Raw genomic sequence first — 22,606 nt, forward strand, 5'->3', positions numbered from 1 at the left:
TGGTTTACAAGGAGAAAGGCCGTGAGTCTGCACAAGGTCCAGCCAAGAGAGCTCCGCAGCACCTCTCTACCATGACATGCCAATTAATTGCATCATAAAATGCATCATAGTGCAAACCCCTCTCTGCATGCAGAACATTACTGGAGCCCTTCCTCTCTGCTGCCTCCTCCTCTCGTGGCTTCCCTGCTGCCTGAAGTAGCTAAGATTAAGTCCAGCACAGAAGTCTGTTGAGGCTTTCAGAAAACCCATGAGAGGGCAGTCAATGACCGCCATCGTTAAATTCTTTGCGCTAACTAGTCCATCACTCACTTGACCCTGTCAGCATTTCTGGGCACACCTGAAAAGCTTCTCAGACCTGGAAATTGACCCCGTGTGTCATAGAACAACCTCATCTGCCTGTTTCTGGCATCCTATGGCTATGCTCCTTTCTGAGGAGGCAAGCGTGAGATGTCTTACTAAACAAAAACAACCTGTGGAAAGAAATTCAGCCTCACTAGCACTTTACATACAGACGTTCCCCTCAATGGCATCATCTTGCAAAACTAGAGTGTACAGGAGAAATTGGAACCCTCGTACATTTCTGGTAAAAATGTAAAAAGGTGCAGCTTTTTACAATTTGGCCATTTGTCTAAATGTTAAAGTTACCATATGACCTAGAAATTCCATTCCTGGATCTATACTTAACAGAAACGAAAACACATGTCCGCACGAACCCTGGTCCATGAATGTTTATATAGCAGCAGTATTCATATTCACAGTAGCCAAAAAGTGGAAGCCGCCCAAATCTCCATCAGCTGATGAACACATACACAAAATGTGGTATATCCATACAATGGAATATTACTCAGCCATGAAAAGAAGTGACGTGCCAATAAATGTTACAACATGGAGGAACCTGTGAATACATTATGCTGAGTGAAAGAAACCAGAGACAAAAGACCACAGATTATATGATTCCATTTATATGAAATGTCCAGAATAGGCAAATCTGTAGGTTGGAGGTTGCCTAGGGCTGGGGGTAGAGGCTAAGGGAGTCACAGGCAGAGACTGCTAATGGGTCTGGGGTTTGTCTTTGGGACAATGAAAATATCGTAAACACAGATGGTTACACAACTCTGAATAAACTGAAAATCATATTTTATGGTACGTAAATTATATCTTGATAAAGATTTTTTTCTAAATGAACCCCGACTGCCACTTCCTCCATGCAATTAAATCGGCTTGGCTTGACTCATGGCTGAAAAATATAGTATGAGACCACAAGCGGGATATTGACTTTGATACAGTCAAGCTACAGAATAGTTCCATCACCCCAAGGATCCCTCATGTTACCCTTTCATAGACACAGGTTCCCCTTCCCCCCACCCCCCGACCCTCACATCTGTTCTCCACTTCTATAATTTTTTTTCATTTCAAGAATGTTATATACATGAAGTCCCACGGTGTATAACCTTTTGGGACTGACTTTTTTCCCTCAGCATATGTCATATAAGTGCTTGTATGTATCAGTAGTTCATTGCTTTTCATGGCTGAATAGTATTCAATGGTGGTGAAATGACACCTGTTATTTCCAGTTGGGGCTATTACAAGTGAAGTTGCTGTGAACATTCATATCCAGGTTTTCACATAATCATGTTTTGTTTTTCCCTGGGATAAATGTCCAAGGGTGTGATGGATGTGTCATGTGGTAGTTGGGTATTTAATTTCATAAGAAACCGCCAAATTGTTACCCAGAGTAGCAATGTGATTTTTCACCCCCACAGCAACGCACAAGGGATTGGGTTTCTCTGCTTCCTCACCGGCATTTGGTGTGGTCACTATTTTTATTTTGGCCATTCTAATAGGTGGGTAGTGATGATTTGCTGTGGTTTTGATCTGCATTTCTGTAATGGCTAATGATGTTGGACATATTTTAGGTGCTTATTTGCCGTCTGTAGATTTTTTTTAGTGAAACGTCTCTTCGTTTCTTTTGCCCATGTTCTAACTGGATTGCTTTCTTTTTCTGCTATTGAGTTTGCAGAGCTCTTTATATATTCCAGATACCGGTCATTTGTTGGCTTTGTGGTCTGCAAGTATTATAGCGTTATTCTCCCACTCTGTGGCTTGTCTCTTTATCCTCTCAACAGGGTCTGTCATAGGACAAGCTTTTTTTTTTTTTAATGGCCACACCTACAGTATATGGAAGTTCCTAGGCCAGGGACTGAATCCAAGCCACAGCTGTGACCCGTGCCGAAGCTGTGGCAATGCTGGATTGAATGAATGCACGCCTCTGCAGGGACCTGAGCTGCTGCAGTCAGATTCTTAACCCACCGCATCACAGCAGAAACTCCCAAACATTTTTAATTTTAATAAGGTCCAATGTAGTCATTTTTCCTTTTATGGCTCATGCTTTTGATGTCAAGTCTAAATCTTCACTTATCAATAGGTCCCAAAGATTTTCTCCTATTTTCTTTCTAAAAATTTCATAGTTTTACGTTTTGTTTATCAGTCCATGATCCAACTTTAGCTCATTTTTATATAAAGCGTGAGGCTGGCGTTGAGTTTCTCTGCCTATTGATGTCCAATTGCTCCAGCACCATTGTTTTTGTTTGACGTATTTACATGGGTCTATTTCTAGATTCTCTGTTCGTTTCTACTGAACAGTGTCTCTATCCCCCTGCCAATACCACACAGTCTTGATTACTGTAGCTCTGCAGTAAGCTTTAATGTCAATAGTGATGCTTGCCACGTCACTTCTTTTTTTCATGGTTGTTTTAGCTATTCTAGAGCCTCTGCCCTTCCATATAAATTTCAGAATACGCTTGTCTTGTCTAGGAAGAGCCTTATTGGGATTTTGATAAGAATCGTGTTAAACCTAGCGATCAACCTGGGGGAGAACTGACATCTTTACTATGTTGATTTTTCCAATCCGTAAGCATGGGATGCCTGTCTACTTACTTAAGTATTCTTTCATTTCATCCACTTTCTGTAATTTTCAGCATACAGTTCTTGGGCACATTCTCTTGAGTACCTAGATATTTAATTTTCTTGGCGGTGAACATAAATAATATTGATTTTAACATCCGTTTCTACAGGTTCATTGTTGGTGTACACAAATGAGTCTTTTGTGTGTATTGATCTTGTATCTTATAATCTTGCCGAACTTATTAATTCTAGTTTTGGTGTTGTTTTTTTTTTTTTTTAATTAGTAGATTCCTTGGGACTGTCTATGCAGACAACCATGTCATCTGTAAACAGGGATGATTTTATTTCTTCCTTTGAAATGTGTATGCCTTTTATCTATTTATCTATTTATTTATTTTTCTTGCCTTATAGCAGTACTGAAACTCCCAGGACTACGTTGAATAAGAATAGCGTGAAAGAATAAATCTTTGCCTTATTCTTGAACTTAGAAAGCCTTCGACGGTCTTCTGTTAAGCAGGACACAGGGAGTTCCCATTGTGGTGCAGTGGAAATGAATTGGACTAGTATCCATGAGGATGCAGGTTCGATCCCTGGCCCCGCTCAGTGGATGGGTGATGCAGCGTGGCCTTGAGCTGTGGTGTAGGTCACAGATGGTGCTTGGATCCTGAGTTGCTGTGGCTGTGGTGTAGGCCAGCAGCTATAGTTCTAAATGACCCCTAGCCTGGGAACTTCCATATGCCATGGGTGAAGCCCTTAAAAAAAAAAAAAAAAAAAAAAAAAAAAAGCATGACACAGCTGAGGGCTTTTACCACCCATGTATTACAATTAGTTTTGTCTTCTTTTCCTCCCCTCACACTTTTTAAGGGGACAATTAAGACTCTCAGTTGGCCCAACTGAGATGACAGCAAAAAAATGGCATAAAGAAGATTTTAGTACTTCCTCTTCCAGGCTAGGCTTGCAAGAAAGACAGAACCAAGTTTCTTTCTAGAGGGGCCCCTTTACAGCCTCATTCAGCACTAGAGAGCTAATCTCATTATCAGGGCCCTTGCACTCCTCAGAGAGCTAAGGGCCCCCTTGCACGTGGAGCAGGCAGGAGAGCCTCACCGAGTGGGGTGCCTGTCCCCTCTCCAGCTACCCTACTCTTCCAGGAAGCTCTAGGCTGCCAGCCTCGTTGCCTGCCAACCGGAGTTGGCGATAGGAGAGTCTCAGATACCCAGATCCTGGGTGACAGGAGTGGCCGGGGCCAGATTTAGATTTGTGTGTGCCTTTGGCAGCGGCTCCCCAAAGAAGAGAATGGGCTATGGATAGAGGAAGCAAACTAAGTGTTTCATGGCTGGGTAAAACCGATAGCAACACAGGGCATCCACAGTGTGTGTAACTCACGGAACAAAATGTTTAATAGGGGAGAGGGATGGGCAATTTAACCTAAAATTAAAAAAAAAAAGCAAATAATCATCGCCCACACCCCGACCCCACCCCCCAACACACACGCCGGGGTCTGCGATGCCATCTCCCTCTCGGGTCCTGCCGCTTCCATCCCCCTCTCCCTGGCACATCGCCCCGCCCACCCCACCCCCACCTGGCGCCGCTGCCCTCGCGCCCCACCCCCCGGGCCGGCGAGACCACACCTGCGCAGGTTAAACCTGCAGGGACGCGCTGCCGCGAGCGGCGCGGGAAGGTGAGTGGACGTGAGCGGTGGGGGAGAGGAAGAAGCAAAGGCGAGAAGGCGAAAACGCGCCTCCGCTTATGGCCGGTCGGGGACCCTGGCGGGAAGGAGGGCCGCGGCTGGAGGGGGGCGCCCCCGCCGCCCCCGCGCGAGACAGCCCCCTGGCTCCTCCGGGTGCTCTTCCCACGGCTCCATCTCGCCGGTCCATACCAACATGCGGCGTGCGGGGGGGGGGGTCGGGGGAGGCGGGCCGTTCCACTCGGGGAGAGGCGGCAGGTTAGGCCGCGGCCTGCGCCACCTGCGGCCTGGGGCAGGGGTGGGCCAGGGGCTGGGCTGCGCCGCGCCCCCGGGTTCAGGGCCGTGCCGGTGGGCTGGGCCGCGCCGCCGGCCCCCCGCCCCCCGCGCCCCGCCAGCCGCCCGGGACGCCCCTCCTCCCGGCGACCCGGCGCCGCGCGAGGCCGGAGCGCTCGGCCGGGCCGCAGAGCCCGCCCCCGTGCCCCCGCCCGCTCCCGGAGCCCGCCTCCCCGAGCCCGCCTCCGCCCCCTCGCTCCCCCTCGCCCCGCCCCCGCGCCCCCAACCCCCGCCCTGCTCGTCCGCCCCCCCGCCCCGCCTTGCCCCGCCCCCGGCCTGCTCGCCCCCTCCCCGGCCCCGGCCCCCGCGTCCCCGCCACGGTGCCCGGCGCCGCGCCCTGTGTCCCCGGCACCCCCGCCCTCCGCCCCCGCGCGCCGCCCCCGCCGCGTCCCCGCCCGCGCGGCCGGGGAAGAGCGCCGCCGAGCGCATGCTGATCCCTGTCCTCCTCCTCCTCAGGCGGCGCTGGCGGCGGCCCCGGGACCCGCGGAAGCCGGCATGCTGGAGAAATTCGAGTTGGAAGAAGAAGGTGAGTGCCCCCCCGGCGGAACGCGCCTTGGTGTCTACGCAGGGGGCCGGGAGGGGCGGGCGCGCGGGGGCCGCCGGTGTTCACGCCCCGGAGGCCGCGGGACCCCGCCGCCCACCGCCCGTCCGGCTTCGGCTTCGGGCGGCACGCCCTGCGGGGCCGGAGATGGAGCCGCGGAGCCGGCGAGCGTGTCTGCAGTGGCCCGCCGTGCCTTTCGGAGGGCGAGATCTCTCCGGGAGCCCCGCAACCCAGCCATCAGCACGGATGGTCGGTCCTTTTGTCCTTACTAGCTCAACTCGATTGAGAGCAAGGTGACATGCGGTGGTAATCGTTTGTTGCGCCGCCATGCACGTAGAGGTAGCCCCCAAAATGTGTTTATGGTTCATACCTTTAAACAACACACCCTGCTTCCCTTATCTGTAGTTGTGAAAATACCACCAGCAGGGTGTGTCTTCTTGTCTTAATGGGGAAAGTTCCATAGGAAAACCGGAGGCAGCTTAGCGAATTGGCTTTGAGTTCAGGTGACCCTGTCACTCCATCGTTTCCGTTGCCTCCTTTCTCATTCATTTTTTCATTTTCCTGCCCTGTGTTCTCCTTACCTGGACCTGATTTTGAAGCTGTTAAAGTGGGGGGGGGGGTTGTTCTTGGGCAAAATTAAGGTGTACCGTGTGGAACATGAGCTTTTACCTGTTTCTTATTTTGAAACTGTTAAGATTTGAAGGAGATGAGCTTGTTCTTTGGCAAAATTCGTATTTGAAATGGAATATGGTGAGGTCAGAGTCGAAAAAGAACTTTGTATGCGATGCTTGACAATGAGAGGAATTTAAGAGCCCTCTACGCTATCCTCTGTACTTCCCTTAGTCACTTAATGACTTCTCTTTTTTCCAAGAGTATTGATGGAATAAAGCTCCCTGAACAAAGAATGTGCCATGTGGATGCTGTGCCTTGTGCCAACTTTACTTTAATACTTCCCTCCATTTACAGTCAGGCAATTACTTAAATAAGCATGCACAACCAGCATGAGAACGTTAACCCAGCAGTGTCAGGCCAGCGCCTGCGTTTATCTTATGTGTTAAGAGTACCTGCATTTCACAGACATGGTAGCCAGGAGATAATGTATTCAGAGTCATTATCATTAAAATCTGCATCCTTATTTATTATTAACAAGCAGTTACATGATACATTTTAGAGTTTTACTGGGACTTAATTTGCATTTTATCCTCCTGAAAAACAATCCAGTGTCTTCAGTCAGATCCACCTCATTATTCCTCGGATTTATTATAGTGCAGATCAAATTTCGGGCACTGTCCACAGGGCAATACGGTACCCCTCCTTTTCTGTTAAGACGCTGAGTGTTTAGGAGTCCTGTTGTGGCGCAGCAGAAGCAAATCCGACTAGTATCCATGAGGATGCGGGTTCCATGCCTGGCCTCGATCAGTGGGTCGGGGATCCGGCGTTGCCGTGAGCTGTGGAGTAGCTCACAGACAGGGCCCTGATCCTGCGTGGCTGTGGCCGGCAGCTGTAGCTCCGATTCGACCCCTAGCCAGAAACTTCCATGTGCCGCGGGTGTGGCCCTAAAAAGCAAAAAAAAAAAAAAAAAAAAAGGCTTTGAGTTTCTGAAGAGGTACCATAGTTATGGTTAGAGGATTAGACCCAGCTTCAAATCCTATCTCCACTTCTTGTGTAGCTGCGTGTCCCTAGACAAGTTGCTTAACCTCCCTGTGCTTAGTTTTCCCATTCATAAAGGAGAGCTGACATCAGGGTGTTTTGAGGATTAAATGAGATAATCCATGTAATGGTATTTAATACAATGTAAATCCGAAGGAAGCCCTCTGCGTTAGTCACTGTTATTTTTTAAGTGCCATTAACTGTTGTACTGAACTCACAGACTTTATAAGATTTATTCGTGAATCTTCCATAGAGATTCTTCTTTTTTTTTCTCACTTGAGATTTATTGATTTAATTATATTGCATTTCTCCAAGCAGATATATGAACCCTATTTCTTTTGCATTGTTTCTGCTAATGGAATGAATGTAAAATATTAAACCTTAGCATCTAAGAAGAGGAATTTCCCGTTTTCGCCCATCTGTTTCCATCTGTATTACTATCATTGTTTTAAAGTATACTGAATCTCACACGTAACCCTGTCAGACTTTTCTAGATTCTTAAGGAGGTAAAAGGTTAAGCAGTTGCTTGGAAGCTGGTCGCCAAGTTGGAAGGGGTAGTGTTGGCGTGGTCGGCTGAAGCACTGCTTTGTTTCTTTTGAACTTTAAATTGCTTATTCATCCAAAATAGGGAAAAACTGAGTGTCAAGAAGAATCTTACATTTGTTTGGGGAGGGGAAAAAAAGTCCTAACAGTGAGACATCACACCTTCAAACATCCTGTGAGCTGCTGTTGTGAGCAGCCTACCTGAGGGACAGCTGTGACAATAGACGCTCAGTGAATCCTTCAGCTTCCTTCTTGCTTGACGTCATCCCTTGTGCATTGCGATCTGGAGGCGGGACGGGGTGGATACACTTGGTATAGGCATGATTACTAATAGTTTTGTTACCAAGGATTTTTCCGTTTCTTCATGAATTATAACAGACCCTGTATTTGTTAGGAACAGTTTGGAGACATCAGTGAAGTCCGAGTAATCCCTTAAAATGTTACTCACTCCTGGGAAGAAGGAAAAAAACTGTGCCTCGGTCTCTCCTGTGTTGTTCGAGTAAGTCCTCTTTTGGCTGGGTTCTGACACCGTCTGCCCACCCACTGCTACTCAGCACTGCACCCTGACAGAGGGACCTTTCCAGAGCATGCTTTGGTGGCACCACCCCTTTACGGGAAAATCTTCACTGCTCCTATGTCCAAATATAGAATCCATGCGGACTTCTCTGCATCCCAGCCTCCCGCCTCCTCCCCGCTGCCGGTGCTGCTACACACCGGTGGCCGGAGAGCTTTCTGTGCGGAAGCACGGCCAGAGAGCTTTTGAAAAGGCGGCTTTTCATTTTCCGGGCCCGGGATGGGACCTGGGAGTTTGCATTTCTGCCAGGCTCCCAAGTGCTGCTGCTTCAGAGACCCAGCTCTGATGAACAAGGCTCTAGAAGAGACCCAGGCAAACTTTTCCGTAAAGGGCCAGATGGCTTCAGTGTCTGCCTCTGTCAGGGCTGCTCAGCCTGCCTGTGCAGCAGCGAAGCAGAAAGCGGCTCAGGACCAGCTCAGGCCAACTGGCAGGGCTGCGTTCCAGGCAAACTTTATTTACAAAAAGAGGCCAGATGTGGCTCACAGGCAGAGTTGGCTGGACCCCTGTTCTGGGTGTCCCCCGTCGCCCCGGTGCTTTGGCATCGTTTGGAGGGTAGGGCCTTCTCCGGCTCCCGGCAGGCTCGCTGGCTCGGCTCGGCCCAGGCCGCACCCCCTCCCTCCCGTGCTTCTCCCCGGTTCAGCTTTCTTTTCCCAGCACCCGGTCGGTGCTCTGCAGTGTTTCAGTATCTCAGCGACCGTGCTGAACGTTTCTAGTTCCTTTGCTGGCCCAGCACGCCTCCGCTGCGCCACTCTGCCCTGGCCCTGGCTCCTTCAGGGAACATTGGGAGAATGGAGTGATTCAGCATCTGCAAAGCGATGAGAACAGCGCCTAGCCTGTAGCCATCGCTTTATGTATTTGCTTTTCAATTTTTTTTTGTACTATCACTCATACCTGTTTGTTTTTATTAAGATTAATTGTCTGATGGGAGTTCCTGTCATGGCTCAGTGGTTCATAAATCCGACTAGGAACCATGAGGTTGCAGGTTCGATTCCTGGCCTTGCTCAGTGGGTTAAGGATCCGGCGTTGCTGTGAGCTGTGGTGTAGGTTGCAGACGCGGCTCAGACCTGGCGTGGTGTAGGCAGGCAGCTACAGCTCGTATTGGACCCCTAGCCTGGGAACCTCCACATGCCGTGGGAGCGGCCCTAGAAAAAGCAAAAATACAAAAAAAAAAAAAAGAAAGAAAAAGATTAACTGTCCAGGAGTTCCCTGGTGGCCTCGCAGTTAAGGATCCAGCATTGTGACTGCTGTGGCTCGGGTCATTGCTGTGGCTCGGGTCACTGCTGTGGCGTGGGTTCAAAGATCCCTGGCCTGGGAACTTCCGCATGCCGAGGGCGCGGCCAAGGGAAGAAAAGATTAATTGTCTTGAGCTTATTTAGTGGCAGGACCAGGCGCAGGTGCTCCACAGCCACCTACGCACAACCATTGAGTGCTTTCTCGAGGAGATGAGCTTTCAGAAATTTATCCATGATTAATAAAGGTATAATTCTGGCACGACTCCAAGAATTTTACAGCCCCTGGAAACTATCTCTGTCATCTCCTGGCTTCCTCTTATCGCTTCAGCTGTCGCAGGCTCTCTAGTTATTTCAGGCTGTCAGTAACTGGGTGTGGTTGGTCCATCCCGCTTCCTCGGTCTGGAAGACGGCCTCTCCCGCCTCTTCCTCACCATCTGCCTGCTCCCCTGCATCCCAGCCTTTCTGTCCAAGCTGTTCATGCTTCACCTGCAAGGCATTTCCCAAAGGGTAATCTGCTCAGAACTAGCCCCCAAACTCATTTTTCTAGCAGGATGTCAGCCTAGTCTGCACTGGTCAGGAATAAATAAGAAGTGGGGGTAAGGAGTAAAAGGGAGAGGGAGAGCATTGTTTTTCACGCAAAAATCTTTAGAACTTTAAGAGTTCCCGTTGTGGCTCAGTAGGTTAAGAACTTGAAACAGTGTCCGTGAGGATGTGAGTTGGATCCCTCGCCTCGCTCAGTGGGTTAAGGATCCGGTGGTGCTGTGGCTGTGGTGTAGGCCAGCACCTGTAGCTCTGATTCGACCCCTAGCCTGGGAACCTCCACACACCGCAGGTGTGGCCCTAAAAAGAGAAAAAAAAATCTTGGGATTTTAGGCCCAATTCTGTATTCTTGGATAATGCTCCTTTTTGGGGAGTGTTGCTTGTTTGTTGTTGTTGTCATTGTGGGTTTTCTCTGAAAACAAAGGCCAGCATTTAGTGAACTTGTGCTTTTCCTTCCAGCTTGAAAATATGTCCTACGGCATCCAGCAACCACTCTACATAAACTAACAAACGAAACCAAAAATGTGCTTTCACTCAAACTCATTCCCAACTGGAGTAGAGTTCCCCGAAGTGAGCAAAGATTGGTTCTCGTCAGGGGACAAAAATCATAGCTGTGACAGCGGTTCGTGGCTCTCCAAAGGGCCCTGGAACAGATGTGCGGCGTATCTGTCGTAGTCAAGTGTCCTGGGGGTGGGACAGTTGGGTGAAAATGTACGGAAGGGCGGGGACTGGGGAACCGTGAAAAAAAGGTTGAGACGCACCGTTGTCACATGCTTCAGGGAGACTGTCTTCCTGTGTATCTGTGGAGCCTTTGAAGGTGTCCCCCTGTTCACTTAGCTTTGAGAGCGGCCTCCCCGTGAGGCTCTGCTGGATCCCTTGGACATTTACTGGCCGTAACACAGGGGCACTGACCTCTGCTGGTGACAGGTCTGATCCCAGCTTGGTGCTTGCTGATCTCATCCCGTCGTTTTAGAAGCTTCTGGTCCTCTGTCATCCGGACTCTACCCTTCCTTCCCTGCTGAGTTTGCACACTTGGCCCAGACAAGAGGTTTTTCTCTTTCTTGATTGTAAAAGTAGTTCGTTTTATGAAATGTTTACAGACGAAGCTTTTCTTCTTTGGCTGGCCCCGAATTTGAAAGCTTGCCGTATTTAATAGGTTTCGGGAAGGCATTCGAAAGCCGCTGAAGTCAGGCTCCAGCTTCCTGGTTGATGGTGTCTGGATTCCAGGAGCTGGAGCAGTTTTGAGACCGCAGAGGTCTTGTCATCTGAAACACTAAGACCCCTGCCTGCTTTGAGCAAGAGAAGAGCACAGAGGGACTGAGGACACCCGAAGTGGCCCCGTGACCGAGCTTCACAAGCCTCATAATGGAAAGTCATCAGAAGCCAAGGCAGTGCTGCTGAGTCATGTCCACGATGACAGGCTCTCCTCGACCTTCCCTCTCGAGACTGGCTCTGTCTGCTCTGGGGATTGGGGGGCGGGGGGGCACTCCGCAGCCCTGTGGTCAGCTGGCCAGGGTCCAGAACAGTGATTCAGACGCTCCATAGCTGGGCTGCTTCCACCCACACAGAATCCTTGCAGCTCTGTCACACAGAATCCTTGAAACGCTCTGTCTCACCTGCGAATTTTAAAGCCGAAAAATTTTGATACCACAAGGCATTTGGAGTTTACTCAAAAAAAGTGGAAGGATTTTTGTCCTTTTTCTATGATTATAATAACTGGCGCAGAGTTCCTATCATGGCTCAGCCGAAACGAATCTGACTAGCATCCCTGAGGACGCAGGTTCGATCCCTGGCCTCGCTCAGTGGGTTAAGGATCCGGCGTTGCCGTGAGCTGAGGTGTAGGTTGCAGACGCGGCTCGGATCCCTCATTGCTGTGGCTGTGGTGTAGGCTGGCGGCTACAGCTCCAGTTGGACCCCTCACCTGGGACCCTCCGTATGCCTTGGGTGCGGCCTTAAAAAGCAAAACAAAAAAATGTGGCGTATATTAAGTATATCAAGGCCCTGCTGTGTTGTCAACCTTTTACGCTGATCTGATCTAATCCTCAAAACAAGTCTAAGAGGGAAAAGCTTCTGTCACCCTGCTTCATGGAGGAGGAAATGAAGGAGGTGAGGGGTTGAGTGAGTTACCTCCGGGGACGCATCTGGGAAGGTGGGGTCAGCAGGTTTCAAAGGCCGTCGTTGGGCTCCGAGCCAGGCCGTGTGACCGACATGGACTAATCTACAGCCGGAAACCCTCTTTCCATTTTCTCACGTCCTATTCATTCTTCAGCCCATTTCCACCGCTCCACCCAGCTTCCTGAGGTGGTCACTCGTGGCTCCATTCTGCAAACTCCAGTGGCCACTCAGTCCTTTTCTCATTTTGAGCTCTCGGTCGCTGTCACCAGAGATGACCTCTGCCCCCTTCTCCCCGAAAACCCTCCGGTGTTCTCTGCACACCTCCTCGTTTCCTCCGTGCATCTCAGTTTTGTTTTCAGTAGGAGATTTAGCAGCGTCAAACACACGTGCCACACGCCTGCCCTCCTTTCTCAACAGCGGCTGTTGGACTTGCTCCCGGCCCATCTGAAGTCCCCTTGTCTTGCCCTCTGGGACCCTCACCCTGGGCAGCCTCCCCGCCTGTCGCCCAGGGTGTGGGTACACGATGCTTCGATAATTAGTGACGCCCGGTAGATATTTGCAGCCAGATCTCTCGAGTGTTGGGGCGCCTGTTGGATGTCTCTGCCTGAGCCGCTCCCCGTCTCTCTGCTCTGTCGTCCCCCCGCCCCGCTTCAGTAGTACCACGTCCCCTGGTACCACGTCCCCTGGTTGTTTGATTTGTTTTGTAGTTTAACACAAATGACGTTTGGCTCTGGCTCGCTCCCTCTCCCGCATGCACGTTTGCAGTCCTCTCACTGTCACCTGCTAAGTACCCACGTGTCTCTGTCACTTCTGTCCTCGCTCCAGGCCAGGCCATCGTCATCTTTCTCTTGACTATTAAACAGTCTGACCTCTCCAGCACCTACTCGGGCCCCTCCCGTCAGCTTCAGCTGCAGTCAGACACAGTTTCTAAGAACATGGACCTAGGAGCTCCCACTGTGGCACAACGGGACTGGCAGCATCTCGAGCACTGGGACGCAGACTCGCTCCCCGGCCCTGCGTAGCAGGTTAAGCGTCTGGCGTTGCCACAGCTACGGCTTCAGTCTGATCTGATCCCCGGCTCGGGAACGCCGTTTGCCACGGGGAGGCCAAAAACCAGATAAACAAACCCTGTTCCCTAATCTTGTCACTTCCACGTTTAAAAGCCTCTCTGACTTTCCTCTGCCTTTAGGCCGGAGCCGAGACTTCTTGCTCTGTTCCCGGACGTGCCGCACTGGCTCCTCCCTCTGCCGCCTCCGTGCCGTCTAGACGTCACACGGGCTGTTCCCTCACCCTGGGTTCTTCCCTGTCCTCTTGGCCACCTGCTCGTTTTCTCCAGGTCTCAGCCTAAATGTCACTTCCTTGGGAACAGTGACTTTCTGGAAGCCCCGGAAAGGCCTTCACATATTATCTCGTGATCCCGCGTAGTTGACGGTGCCGTTAAGAAGAAACATTTATTCATGTCTCTTGGCCGTTGTGGGAGCTCTGGGAGGAGGGCACGCAAAGCTTCACATGTGCCAGCTCTCCAGGATGGTGCGACGAGTAGACTGAGTGGCGGTAAATACTTTTTACTCCCGTGAACCGGTTTTTTGGCGCTTTAACTTTACTCTGGCACGAGGACCAGCCCGATAGCCGGGACGTCCGAGGTAACGTTTCCTCTTAGGAAGCAAGCAAGCATGTCCACGTGAGGCCTGAGAGGAGGTCCGTTCGCCCAGCTGACGTGCTGATCACAGAGCCCTGGCGAGGCGGGGGGACAGGGTGCCTCCCTGCCAGGTGCGCCAAGGCCTCTCCCCCTCAGTGGGAGGCGGGAGAGACTGGCCAGCGCCCGGATGGTCCCAGGCAGTGACGGCGGGTCGGGACTGGCGTCCATGATCTGGTGGCTTCGGGAAGAGGCTTTGAGCGCTTTCTTTTGTGACTATGACGTAAGTGTAACTTAACTCAGATACTAAAAGGAGAGCCGTTTGGGGGGGACGAATTTGGGAACCATTGGATCAAATCGTAGTCATTGTTTTAATCTTTTCATTTGCTGCTTCTGTCCCTCTTGGAGCTGTTTCCTGTGTGTCTGAATTTCTTTCAGGTCATCGAAGTTTCTGGACTTTGTAGCACCTGGTTCATTTTATCTTAGGTTACACTTTGATCATTTGTCTCTTGTAAGTTGCTACCAATAAACTGTTACCTTTTACACACAGTGTTATTTTATGGATCCTGTTTAATTGGTCTGCGAAGGCCTCCTCAGGCGTCCACATTCTCACCATCCGTTTTTCCCTTTTCTGGCTCCTTCCACATTGATTTCTCTGGCTTTGGTGCCTGCACATGTGGCATGTCCCCCCTTTGCGCTGCATGTGTAGTTAACGTCACATAATTGAGAGTATGAGTCAGACTCAGATGGGAGTCCCGATTCTTCTACGTAATGGCTGTGAGGTCCAGGCAAGTTATTTCAAGCCTCAGTCCCTCCACTTGTACGCAGGGCATGACAGTAGCATCTAGCAAATCGGATTATATGCGCGTTAAATAACCCGAACGTCCTACTCACTTCGGTACCTGCTGTGTAGTCCAGTCTCCAGGAATATAACTGGTGATGACCCCAGAAAGGACCAAAAGGGCAACCAAGGAAAAATTTAAACTCGAAGCCGCCATTAGTGTGTCCTCGACAACAGTCCTTGGTCCAGTGCCAGCTCCGCATCTGTACCTCAGACCTTGCCCTGGGGAACGAGTGCGCAGGGCACCCGGGCGGCAGCGTCGCTGGTCGGGGGGGTGAGGTGGTTTATCCCGATCCCCAGGAGCGCTCTGCGGGCAGGACGGCGGCGTTGTCACCACCTTGCAAATGAAGAATTCAGGCCAAGGGGATGAAGGGATTGGCTCAAGGTCACACTTGAGGGCACTTCGGATACAGGTTTGGTCTAGCTCTGCCCCGTCCGTCCTTCTCCACGCGACGCCCCCGGGACCTGGAATTCCCGGAGTCCCTCCTGGAGGAGGGTGGCCTGCTCCCTAACAAACGGAGGAGAGGACCCGGAGCCTGTGAGCGCCTCACTCTTCTGTGGTGAGCACTTTATTCTGCAGGTCCTTTTCTCCTACTTTGATCTGAAATCCTAAGTCCGAATAGCGCTTACACACCTAAGAACCACGACGTGCTGTACTGCAGGCCAAGGCCAGTGGCGGGAGGAGCCATTGTAATGCGAAACCCCAAAGACGGCACATGCTGCCAGACAGATGTTTAAGCTCTGGTAATGGAAATGTGTCAGCACGCACCAGTAGAGCCTTCTGTCCCAGCGTCACACGGCAGCATGCTGGTGGGCTTATGGTGACAAGCCAGTCTTCAATTTACCTGATCCACTCAGCTGGGCTGCCACGTTGCCATGATTCAAGGTGGTTTGCTGAGTATGTTCACTTCTCTCTCCTCACCCCAAAATGCTACTGAAATGACGGCAGTCAGGGAAATGGAACGCAGACAGTAGTCTTGCTCAACAAAAGCAAAAGCTAATTTCTTGGAAAAGACCAATAACGTGGATAAATCTGTATCAAGTCTGTTCAAGAAAAAAAGTGAATAAAAATACAAAGCAGGCGTTTCCTTGTAGCGCAGTGGGGTAAGGATCCAGCATTGTCACTGGAGTAGCTCGGGTCACTGCTGTGGTGCAAACTGCATCCCTGGCCTGGGGAACTTCCATCCGCCCTGGGCACAGCCCCCCAAAGAGGAAAAGAAAATGCATGGCAACAGAAATAAGAGGGGCTCCTTAATTATAAATGCAGAGATGTAGAAAGTGACAGTAAAAGAAATCTGGGCATTCCCGTTGCGGCTCGGCAGGTTAAGAACCCGGCTAATATCCGTGAGGATGAGTTCAATCCCTGGCCTCAGTCAGTGGATTAAGGATCCGGGGTGGCCCCAGGCTGCAGCATAGGCTACAGACGTGGCTTGGATCCTGCTTTGCTGTGGCAGGCTGGCAGCTGGAGCTCCAGTTTGACCCCAGCCTGAGAACTTCCATATGCCATAGGAGCAGCCCTAAAAAGAAAAAAAAAAAATCTGAATATATCCAATGATATCAATACATTTAAAAATCTGTTCAATCGCTTTTGAATGGATTTTTCCCTTTTGTATTCTCCTGTTTAAGTATCTCTTTCATTAATCACCACAAATGGAATTTAAAAGTAATGAATTGGATTGTACACTTGAAATGGGTGACCCGTATGGAAGTGAGTGATCTCTCACTAAATCTTTCCTTTTAAAGAAATTAAAGGTCCTCAGCCTTCCACTGCCCCCGCTGGAGAGGCCTGGTATTCAGCCTCTTGACGGGTCAGTTCTGCAACACCTTCAAGGAACAGTTAATGCCTGGGTCATTGGACCTCTTTCAGAGAGCAGGGAAGGATGGCAGCGTCCCAGCCCATTCTGTGAAGCCAGCTCGATCCTGACATCAAAACCAGTTGGTTGCACACAAAGAAGAAAACAAATGATTAACCCAGCCTTTAAAACCTGGGCAGAACTCCTACACAAACATCGGCAGAGTGGGCCATGCCGTCCATGGTGACCAGACAAGGCTGTGTCATAGAAGCACAAGGCTCCCATCAGTAAGAGATCCACTGACGGATAAATGGCAGCAGATCAAAGAGAGAAGCCGCTGGTCATCTCAGCAGATATTGAAATAGCCACTGTTGCAGCAATGCTGGACCCTTAACCCACTGCACCACAGTGGGAACTCCTATTTAAGCTTTGACTTTGTTAATATTCGCGTTTTTAAGCACTTGAGGGAAACGTCTCTGGTAGTTTAATGTTTCCCGTATACTTTTAACTTCCGTAGTTCCCTGAACTTCACCGTGCGTTCCTGTAACCAAGTCCTTAATAAGCTAGAGAGAGAAGGAAACTTCTTTAAGTTGCTGAAAGCGTGTCTGATGGAGGCGGCTGGGGTGGCTGCATGCTGGTGGTGGCATTACCATGGCCAGTGCCCCTTCCCCTGCCGACCTGGTGCGGGGCCTGGTCCCTGTGCACAGAGCGAGTGTGGGCCTCACCGTTGCTTCAGCTTAGCGATTGCATTCTGGTTCCTGAGAAAGAGGAGGCATTGGCTCTGGTAGATGTTTCAGCCCTGTGGTTCCTAGAATTAAACCCAAAGCCATTGAAAACTGGTTGGGAGTCACTGTCATTTCAAGGTCACAGCTTTGTTTGTGGCGGTCCTTAGGCATTGGTCGGGACTAACTGTGCTGTCTAATCGCCTCTCCTCACCTGTATTTTCCTGCTTAGTATTTCTTTGCCCCCTTGTGTAGATGCGCATATGCATCATCCTCTTCAATGGCCACTTTTGCAACAACACACACAAAACTGAACACAAAAAGCACGGAAAAGGGGAACATTTAATGCATTCATTTACTCTGCTGCCTTAGAAGTCTTTTAAAATTATATCTAAGCTGGTTTTGTTTTATTTATTTATTTATTTTTGGCTGTACCCGAAGCATAGGGAAGTTCCCAGGCCATCGTGACCTGCTCCACCGTTGCAGCAATGCTGGACCCTTAACCCACTGCACCACAGTGGGAACTCTTATTTAAGCTTCAACTTTGTTAATATTCGCGTTTTTAAGCACTTGAGGGAAATGTCTCTGGTAGTTTAATGTTTCCCGTATGCTTTTAACTTCCGTAGTTCCCTTTTTGCTTATTTCCAGCTCAATTATTTTAAATGGTTTTCCCAAAAATATATATATTATGTGAATACAGTAACCCTGTGTTCCTAAATGTAGAATAAAGCATAAGAGGTAAATTTTAAAATAACTTACTGATGATCTTTTTCTTTGTGGAATTACAATGAAATGTCTTGCATTAAGTCTGAATGGTGGGGATGGGAAAAAGGAGTCGGGGGTTGGTTGGGTTTTGTGGAGTTTTTAGTGACATTTGGACAGTGTGTGAATTTTGTTTTTTAAAGTGCCTGTCATCGTTGCACACTCAGCTCTTTCACACAGGGTCTGAGTCCTTCCTGTGACCTGCCATTTGACTTCAAATAAGGCTGGCAGTCAAGATAAATAAAAGAGCTCCCGGCTCCCACGGCGCTATTAGATGAACCCGTGCCTGGCCGTAGGTGGCGTGGAGCGCCCAGGGTAGTTTCCTGGGGCGCGTGGTCCAGAGCAGGCAGGAGGAAGGTGTGTACTGCAAAGGCGTGAGGACAGCGTTAGGGGACCGGGGGAGCTCCTGGGACCAGCCCTTTCCCTTCCCGTTACTGAGTGGGGACCCCCCCCCTCCGCCCTGCAGGACACTGCGCGCATCCTGGGCCTTCGTCTCCCATCTCCGGCTCTGTCCCCGGCTCTTGCGTGCCGTCTTCCTGGACTAACCAGTTACGGGTGCTCGTCTGCCCCCTTCATTTTCACTGTGTGCCAAGGGCTGGCTGCACCACAGAATCAACCGTCTTAGGGGACGTTTTTTACAAATTCTCTCTGAATTAAAATTCCCGTCCGTTGATGAAGGTGGAGAGGGAGTTTCCTAACCCATCAGTGCATTTCGACCCGAGTATAATCTTTGGAACTTGTGTGCTTCGTTGGCGTTTTCCTCTCTGAGGACCAACAGGGAACATAGTCACCTCAGATTCATGTTTGGCCCCGGCCTTTCACTTGGGTGTCTTCCGGGGACACAGAGGCAGCAGGCGTGAGCTTGTCCCAACGCCCCTGCGGAGCGGGGTCAGGTCTGAAGGCCGCAGTCAGGCTGCAGTCGAAGCTGACCTATAGCTTTGGCACAAGGACCATGGTGACCCCAGAAGGCCATTGCCCACAAAATGTGGGTGGGGGTGTCACTGGGGAGCAGGTGCTTGTGACCCGAGGGCTTTTAAGGAGGTGCGTGGGACTGTGGACTGAACCTGGAAGGTGGAGGAGGCTCCCAAGGCCACCACAACCACGGGCCACAGACCTGGTGGCCGACCGCCGCGGGACGTGGCTCTCTCGTGGTCGGGAAGGTAGACGTCTGAGACGTGTCAGCAGGGCTGGTCCCTTCTGGAGGCTCTGGGGGGACATGTCCCCAGCCCGCTCCTGGCCCTGGAGGCTGCTGCCCACCACTGCCCCTACCCGGCCAGGCAGCCCTGGCCTCCTCTGGGGGCTGTGTCTTCCTTGTCTTGTAAGGACACGGGTGATTGGATTTAGGGCCCAAGTGGATAATCCAGGATGATCTCAAGGTTCTTACCTTAATTACACCCGCAGAGACCCTCGTCCCAGGTAAGGTCTTGCCCTGACGTTCCAGGTGGACTTTTCTCTGCGGAGAGGCGCTGTGCAGCCCTTCAGCCCACGACGGACGGCAAGTAGGATTTCAGGGGGCCACGCGGGACAGGAGAGGGCACGGCGTGCGTGGAGCAGAGTGGGACACTGGACACGTTCCACGTTCAGAAGCTTCCTTTGCAGAGGAAGTGTGAGGGGATCCTGGGGTGTGAAATTCCTGGCTGTGGAGAGGTGGCTGTGAGTGTGAGTGACGTGGGTGTGCTGGAAGTGAGGCCTGGGCAGGGGCGGGGGAATCAGATCTGCTTCTAGAGACACACTTACCGCCCGCTTTCCTCCTTAGTGTGTGGGATTCTTTGCCTGTCAGTGTCAACGTGGCGTTTCCCAGATTGTTAACCTTCACAGACAAAACGCGTTAACACACAGGCTCCTGGTCCCGGTAGTGCTCGTCGGTTGCTCCCTTGCTCGGCAGTGCTGGGCGATGTCCTATTCCGTGGACGGGCTGCTTTCCTGGACCCGTGATCGCTGCCAGGAGACCCCCGCAGCTCTGCCCCTCTCTCCCCCGGGACAGGCGAGGTTAACCGGGATGGGCACTGCCATGCCTTCTAACCCCATTACCGTCTGAATATTGAGAGTTTGAACCTGTCTCCTCAAGAACAGTCGTAACTTACTCCAAACAACCTGTTTTTGTTTTTGTGTTGGCCGTGCCCACAGCATGTGGACGTTCCCCGGGCCAGGGATCAAACCTGAGCCACAGCTGTGACCATGCCAGGTCCTCAACTGCCAAGCCACCAGGAACTCCCATCCTGTTCGTGTTGAGTGGCGTTGTTCTTCTGGGTTTTTTCTTTTGGTGTAACTCCAAATTCCTCGTACTTTCTGTTTCAATGCATTTCTTCCATCCTACAATTTGAGACTTTATCATAAGGTGAATAATAAAGTGGTGCCACCTAATCAGAAAGTTTATACTAAATATGGAGAAGCCAATGACATTTTATAATATTTTACTTTCTTTTCCTAACTTGAACCGCTGATACTCTTGTTATGGACGTTACTGCATCAGGGATAATCTAACCTTTATTACAAACCAGACGCATGTTACTCCCGTTTGTTTTACATGTTTGGCGTTTTGCTTTGGTCAGGCTTCCTACAATTTAAAAATAATAGTGAAAAAAAAAAAATGGAGTTCCCGTCGTGGCGCAGTGGTTAATGAATCCGACTAGGAACCATGAGGTTGCGGGTTCGGTCCCTGCCCTTGCTCAGTGGGTTAACGATCCGGCGTTGCCGTGAGCTGTGGTGTAGGTTGCAGACGCGGCTCGGATCCCGCGTTGCTGTGGCTCTGGCGTAGGCTGGTGGCTACAGCTCCGATTCAACCCCTAGCCTGGGAACCTCCATATGCCGCAGGAGCGGCCCAAGAAATAGCAACAACAACAACAAAAAGACAAAAAATAAATAAATAAAAATAATAGTGATGTTTAGATCCTCCTCACAACCTGGAACCCCAGGCTAATCAGACATCAGACAGGTTCTAGTCAAAGGGCACCTCGCACAGCACCTGCCCAGGACTCCTCAGACCCGCGAGGCCGCACCTCAGCGCCCGAGAGAAGCCACACAGCCAAGAGGAGCCTGAGGAGGCAGGTGCTGAGGGGGCTGGAAGCCAGAGCCACCAGATAGCCGGGACAGGTGCGCACACGGATGCTAGGCCTTTGTGGCGGAGGGCACACACCGCCCCGCCCGGGGGCCCACGGGAGGGCCGGAGGGGCGTCACGGCCAGGGCACAGCCGCGGGCCATCGCGGCGCGGTGCGGGACTGGGACTCGGCGTGGGAGAGGTACCACGCGTCCGTGCTGAGACGGCCAGCCGGCTCCCCTGCGCAGAGAGCTCCGGGTCATTTACGCGGATGCTCACCTTCAGGAGGTGGAGCGGGGCTCCTGACCCTGCTCGTGTGGCTGCGCGTGGTGACCTCCTTGCTGAGAGCGCAGTGCGGAGGAGGGGACAGCGTGGCTGTGGCAGGGAGCCCGACGGCGCCTCCCTGAGCCAGGTGGTCCAGGAGGCACGTCCGTTGACAGCGGGCCCGCGGGACCCTCTGGGGCGAGACGGCCCTTCGCCTCTTGGTCTTCCTCCCAGAGCACACAGCCCAGGGCCGGGATGGCGACGCTGACAAACCAGTCGGCAGATCCCGAGCGTTCACCCCACGGGGGAGAGAGCAACGAGCTCCCTTCCACGGCCAAGGAGCTCGGTCAGCATCACGCTCGGCAGCGCTCAGTTTGCTCCTCAGGGTGTGTCGGGGAGGAATTTTTTTCTTCCTGGACATCTGCCAGATGCACAGACGGGTGGGCTGAGCGGTGGTGTCAAGGGGGTCTCCTGGGGATGTGAACCCGGAGGACCGCGGTGAGCGCCTGGCAGGCAGCGGGCTGTGGTCCAGCCACGGGCGCAGCTTGGGCATCACTCTGCGTCGCCATTCCTTGGTCCAGTTGTCAGTTGACTTGGACAGAAATTTAAATAGTTAAGATGATGTTACTTACGGGCGTTTGTTCACGTCGTTACTGTTTTCAGGGTCCCTTGTTTTTCCATTTTGTGTTCATATAACTGATGCCTTTAATTTTTTAAATTTCCAATTGTTTGTTGCTAGCATAGAGAACTACAATAGCATGGTTTTTGTTTTTTCATTAACTCTGCATTCCGTGACCTTGCTGAAAGAACCCTTTTTCAGACCTGAGAGCTTTGTTGTAGACGTTTTGGTATTTTCTATGTATAAAGTCACATACTCGGCCAGTAAACAGTCTTGCTCTTCCTCTTCCCCCCGGGCCCTGCGGTGTCTCCTCGCCATCCTGATCAGCGAGGAGACTTCGGGGTGAACAGCATGAGCTCCTGGCTCTTTCGGGGAGAACCATTCTTGTTTTCATCAAGTCTGTGAGCAGTAGGTGTTTCGTGCACACTGTTAATCCGATAGAGGAGGTTCTTTACTTTTAATGGTATTTGCCTTTTTTCTTTCCTTTTTAGCAGAAGACTCAGAAAGTGGCGTTTACATGCGATTCATGAGGTCACACAAGTGTTACGACATCGTTCCAACCAGCTCCAAGCTTGTTGTCTTTGATACCACGTTGCAAGTGAGTGTGCCCAGTTTTCCTGAATTGGGGGTGTCTTACCCGGATGGCTGCTTGTGAGGGAATTTCAGTCCAGCTGCACCCGCAGTCGCTGGCTATTCTTTTCTGCACGTCAGGACCCGTGCTGAGGTTTAGGCTGTATTCTCAGGGGCTGGGGCAGCTTTCTCAGGAATGTGCTATTTTACAGAGAGGGAAACTCAAGTTCTGGAGTTAAAGAATT

At 51.1% G+C, this 22,606-nt stretch overlaps 1 protein-coding gene and 1 long non-coding RNA gene across 14 annotated transcripts in view; both read left to right on the top strand.

Moving 5' to 3' along the window:
* Positions 1–22,606, top strand: part of PRKAG2 (protein kinase AMP-activated non-catalytic subunit gamma 2) — a 269,685-nt gene that overhangs the window by 210,963 nt on the left and 36,116 nt on the right. For 4 of the 13 annotated variants that reach the window (XM_021078611.1, XM_021078616.1, XM_021078614.1 and 1 more), the window contains 2 exons: positions 5,378–5,447; positions 22,283–22,389. In XM_021078611.1, coding sequence (XP_020934270.1) covers positions 5,378–5,447; positions 22,283–22,389 — 177 coding nt within the window. Of the gene's footprint in view, positions 1–4,510; positions 4,583–5,377; positions 5,448–8,048; positions 8,155–22,282; positions 22,390–22,606 lie in introns of those variants that run through there. The other 9 variants (XM_021078612.1, XM_021078615.1, XM_021078618.1 and 6 more) reach the window with 7 other exon arrangements.
* On the top strand, positions 11,859–20,523 carry LOC110257516. The gene is made up of 3 exons (XR_002340248.1): positions 11,859–14,035; positions 18,051–18,227; positions 18,337–20,523. It is a non-coding gene; the product is annotated as an uncharacterized LOC110257516 (long non-coding RNA).

Source organism: Sus scrofa, chromosome 18, assembly GCF_000003025.6.
Source record: "Sus scrofa isolate TJ Tabasco breed Duroc chromosome 18, Sscrofa11.1, whole genome shotgun sequence".
Taxonomy (NCBI): Eukaryota; Metazoa; Chordata; class Mammalia; order Artiodactyla; family Suidae; genus Sus; species Sus scrofa.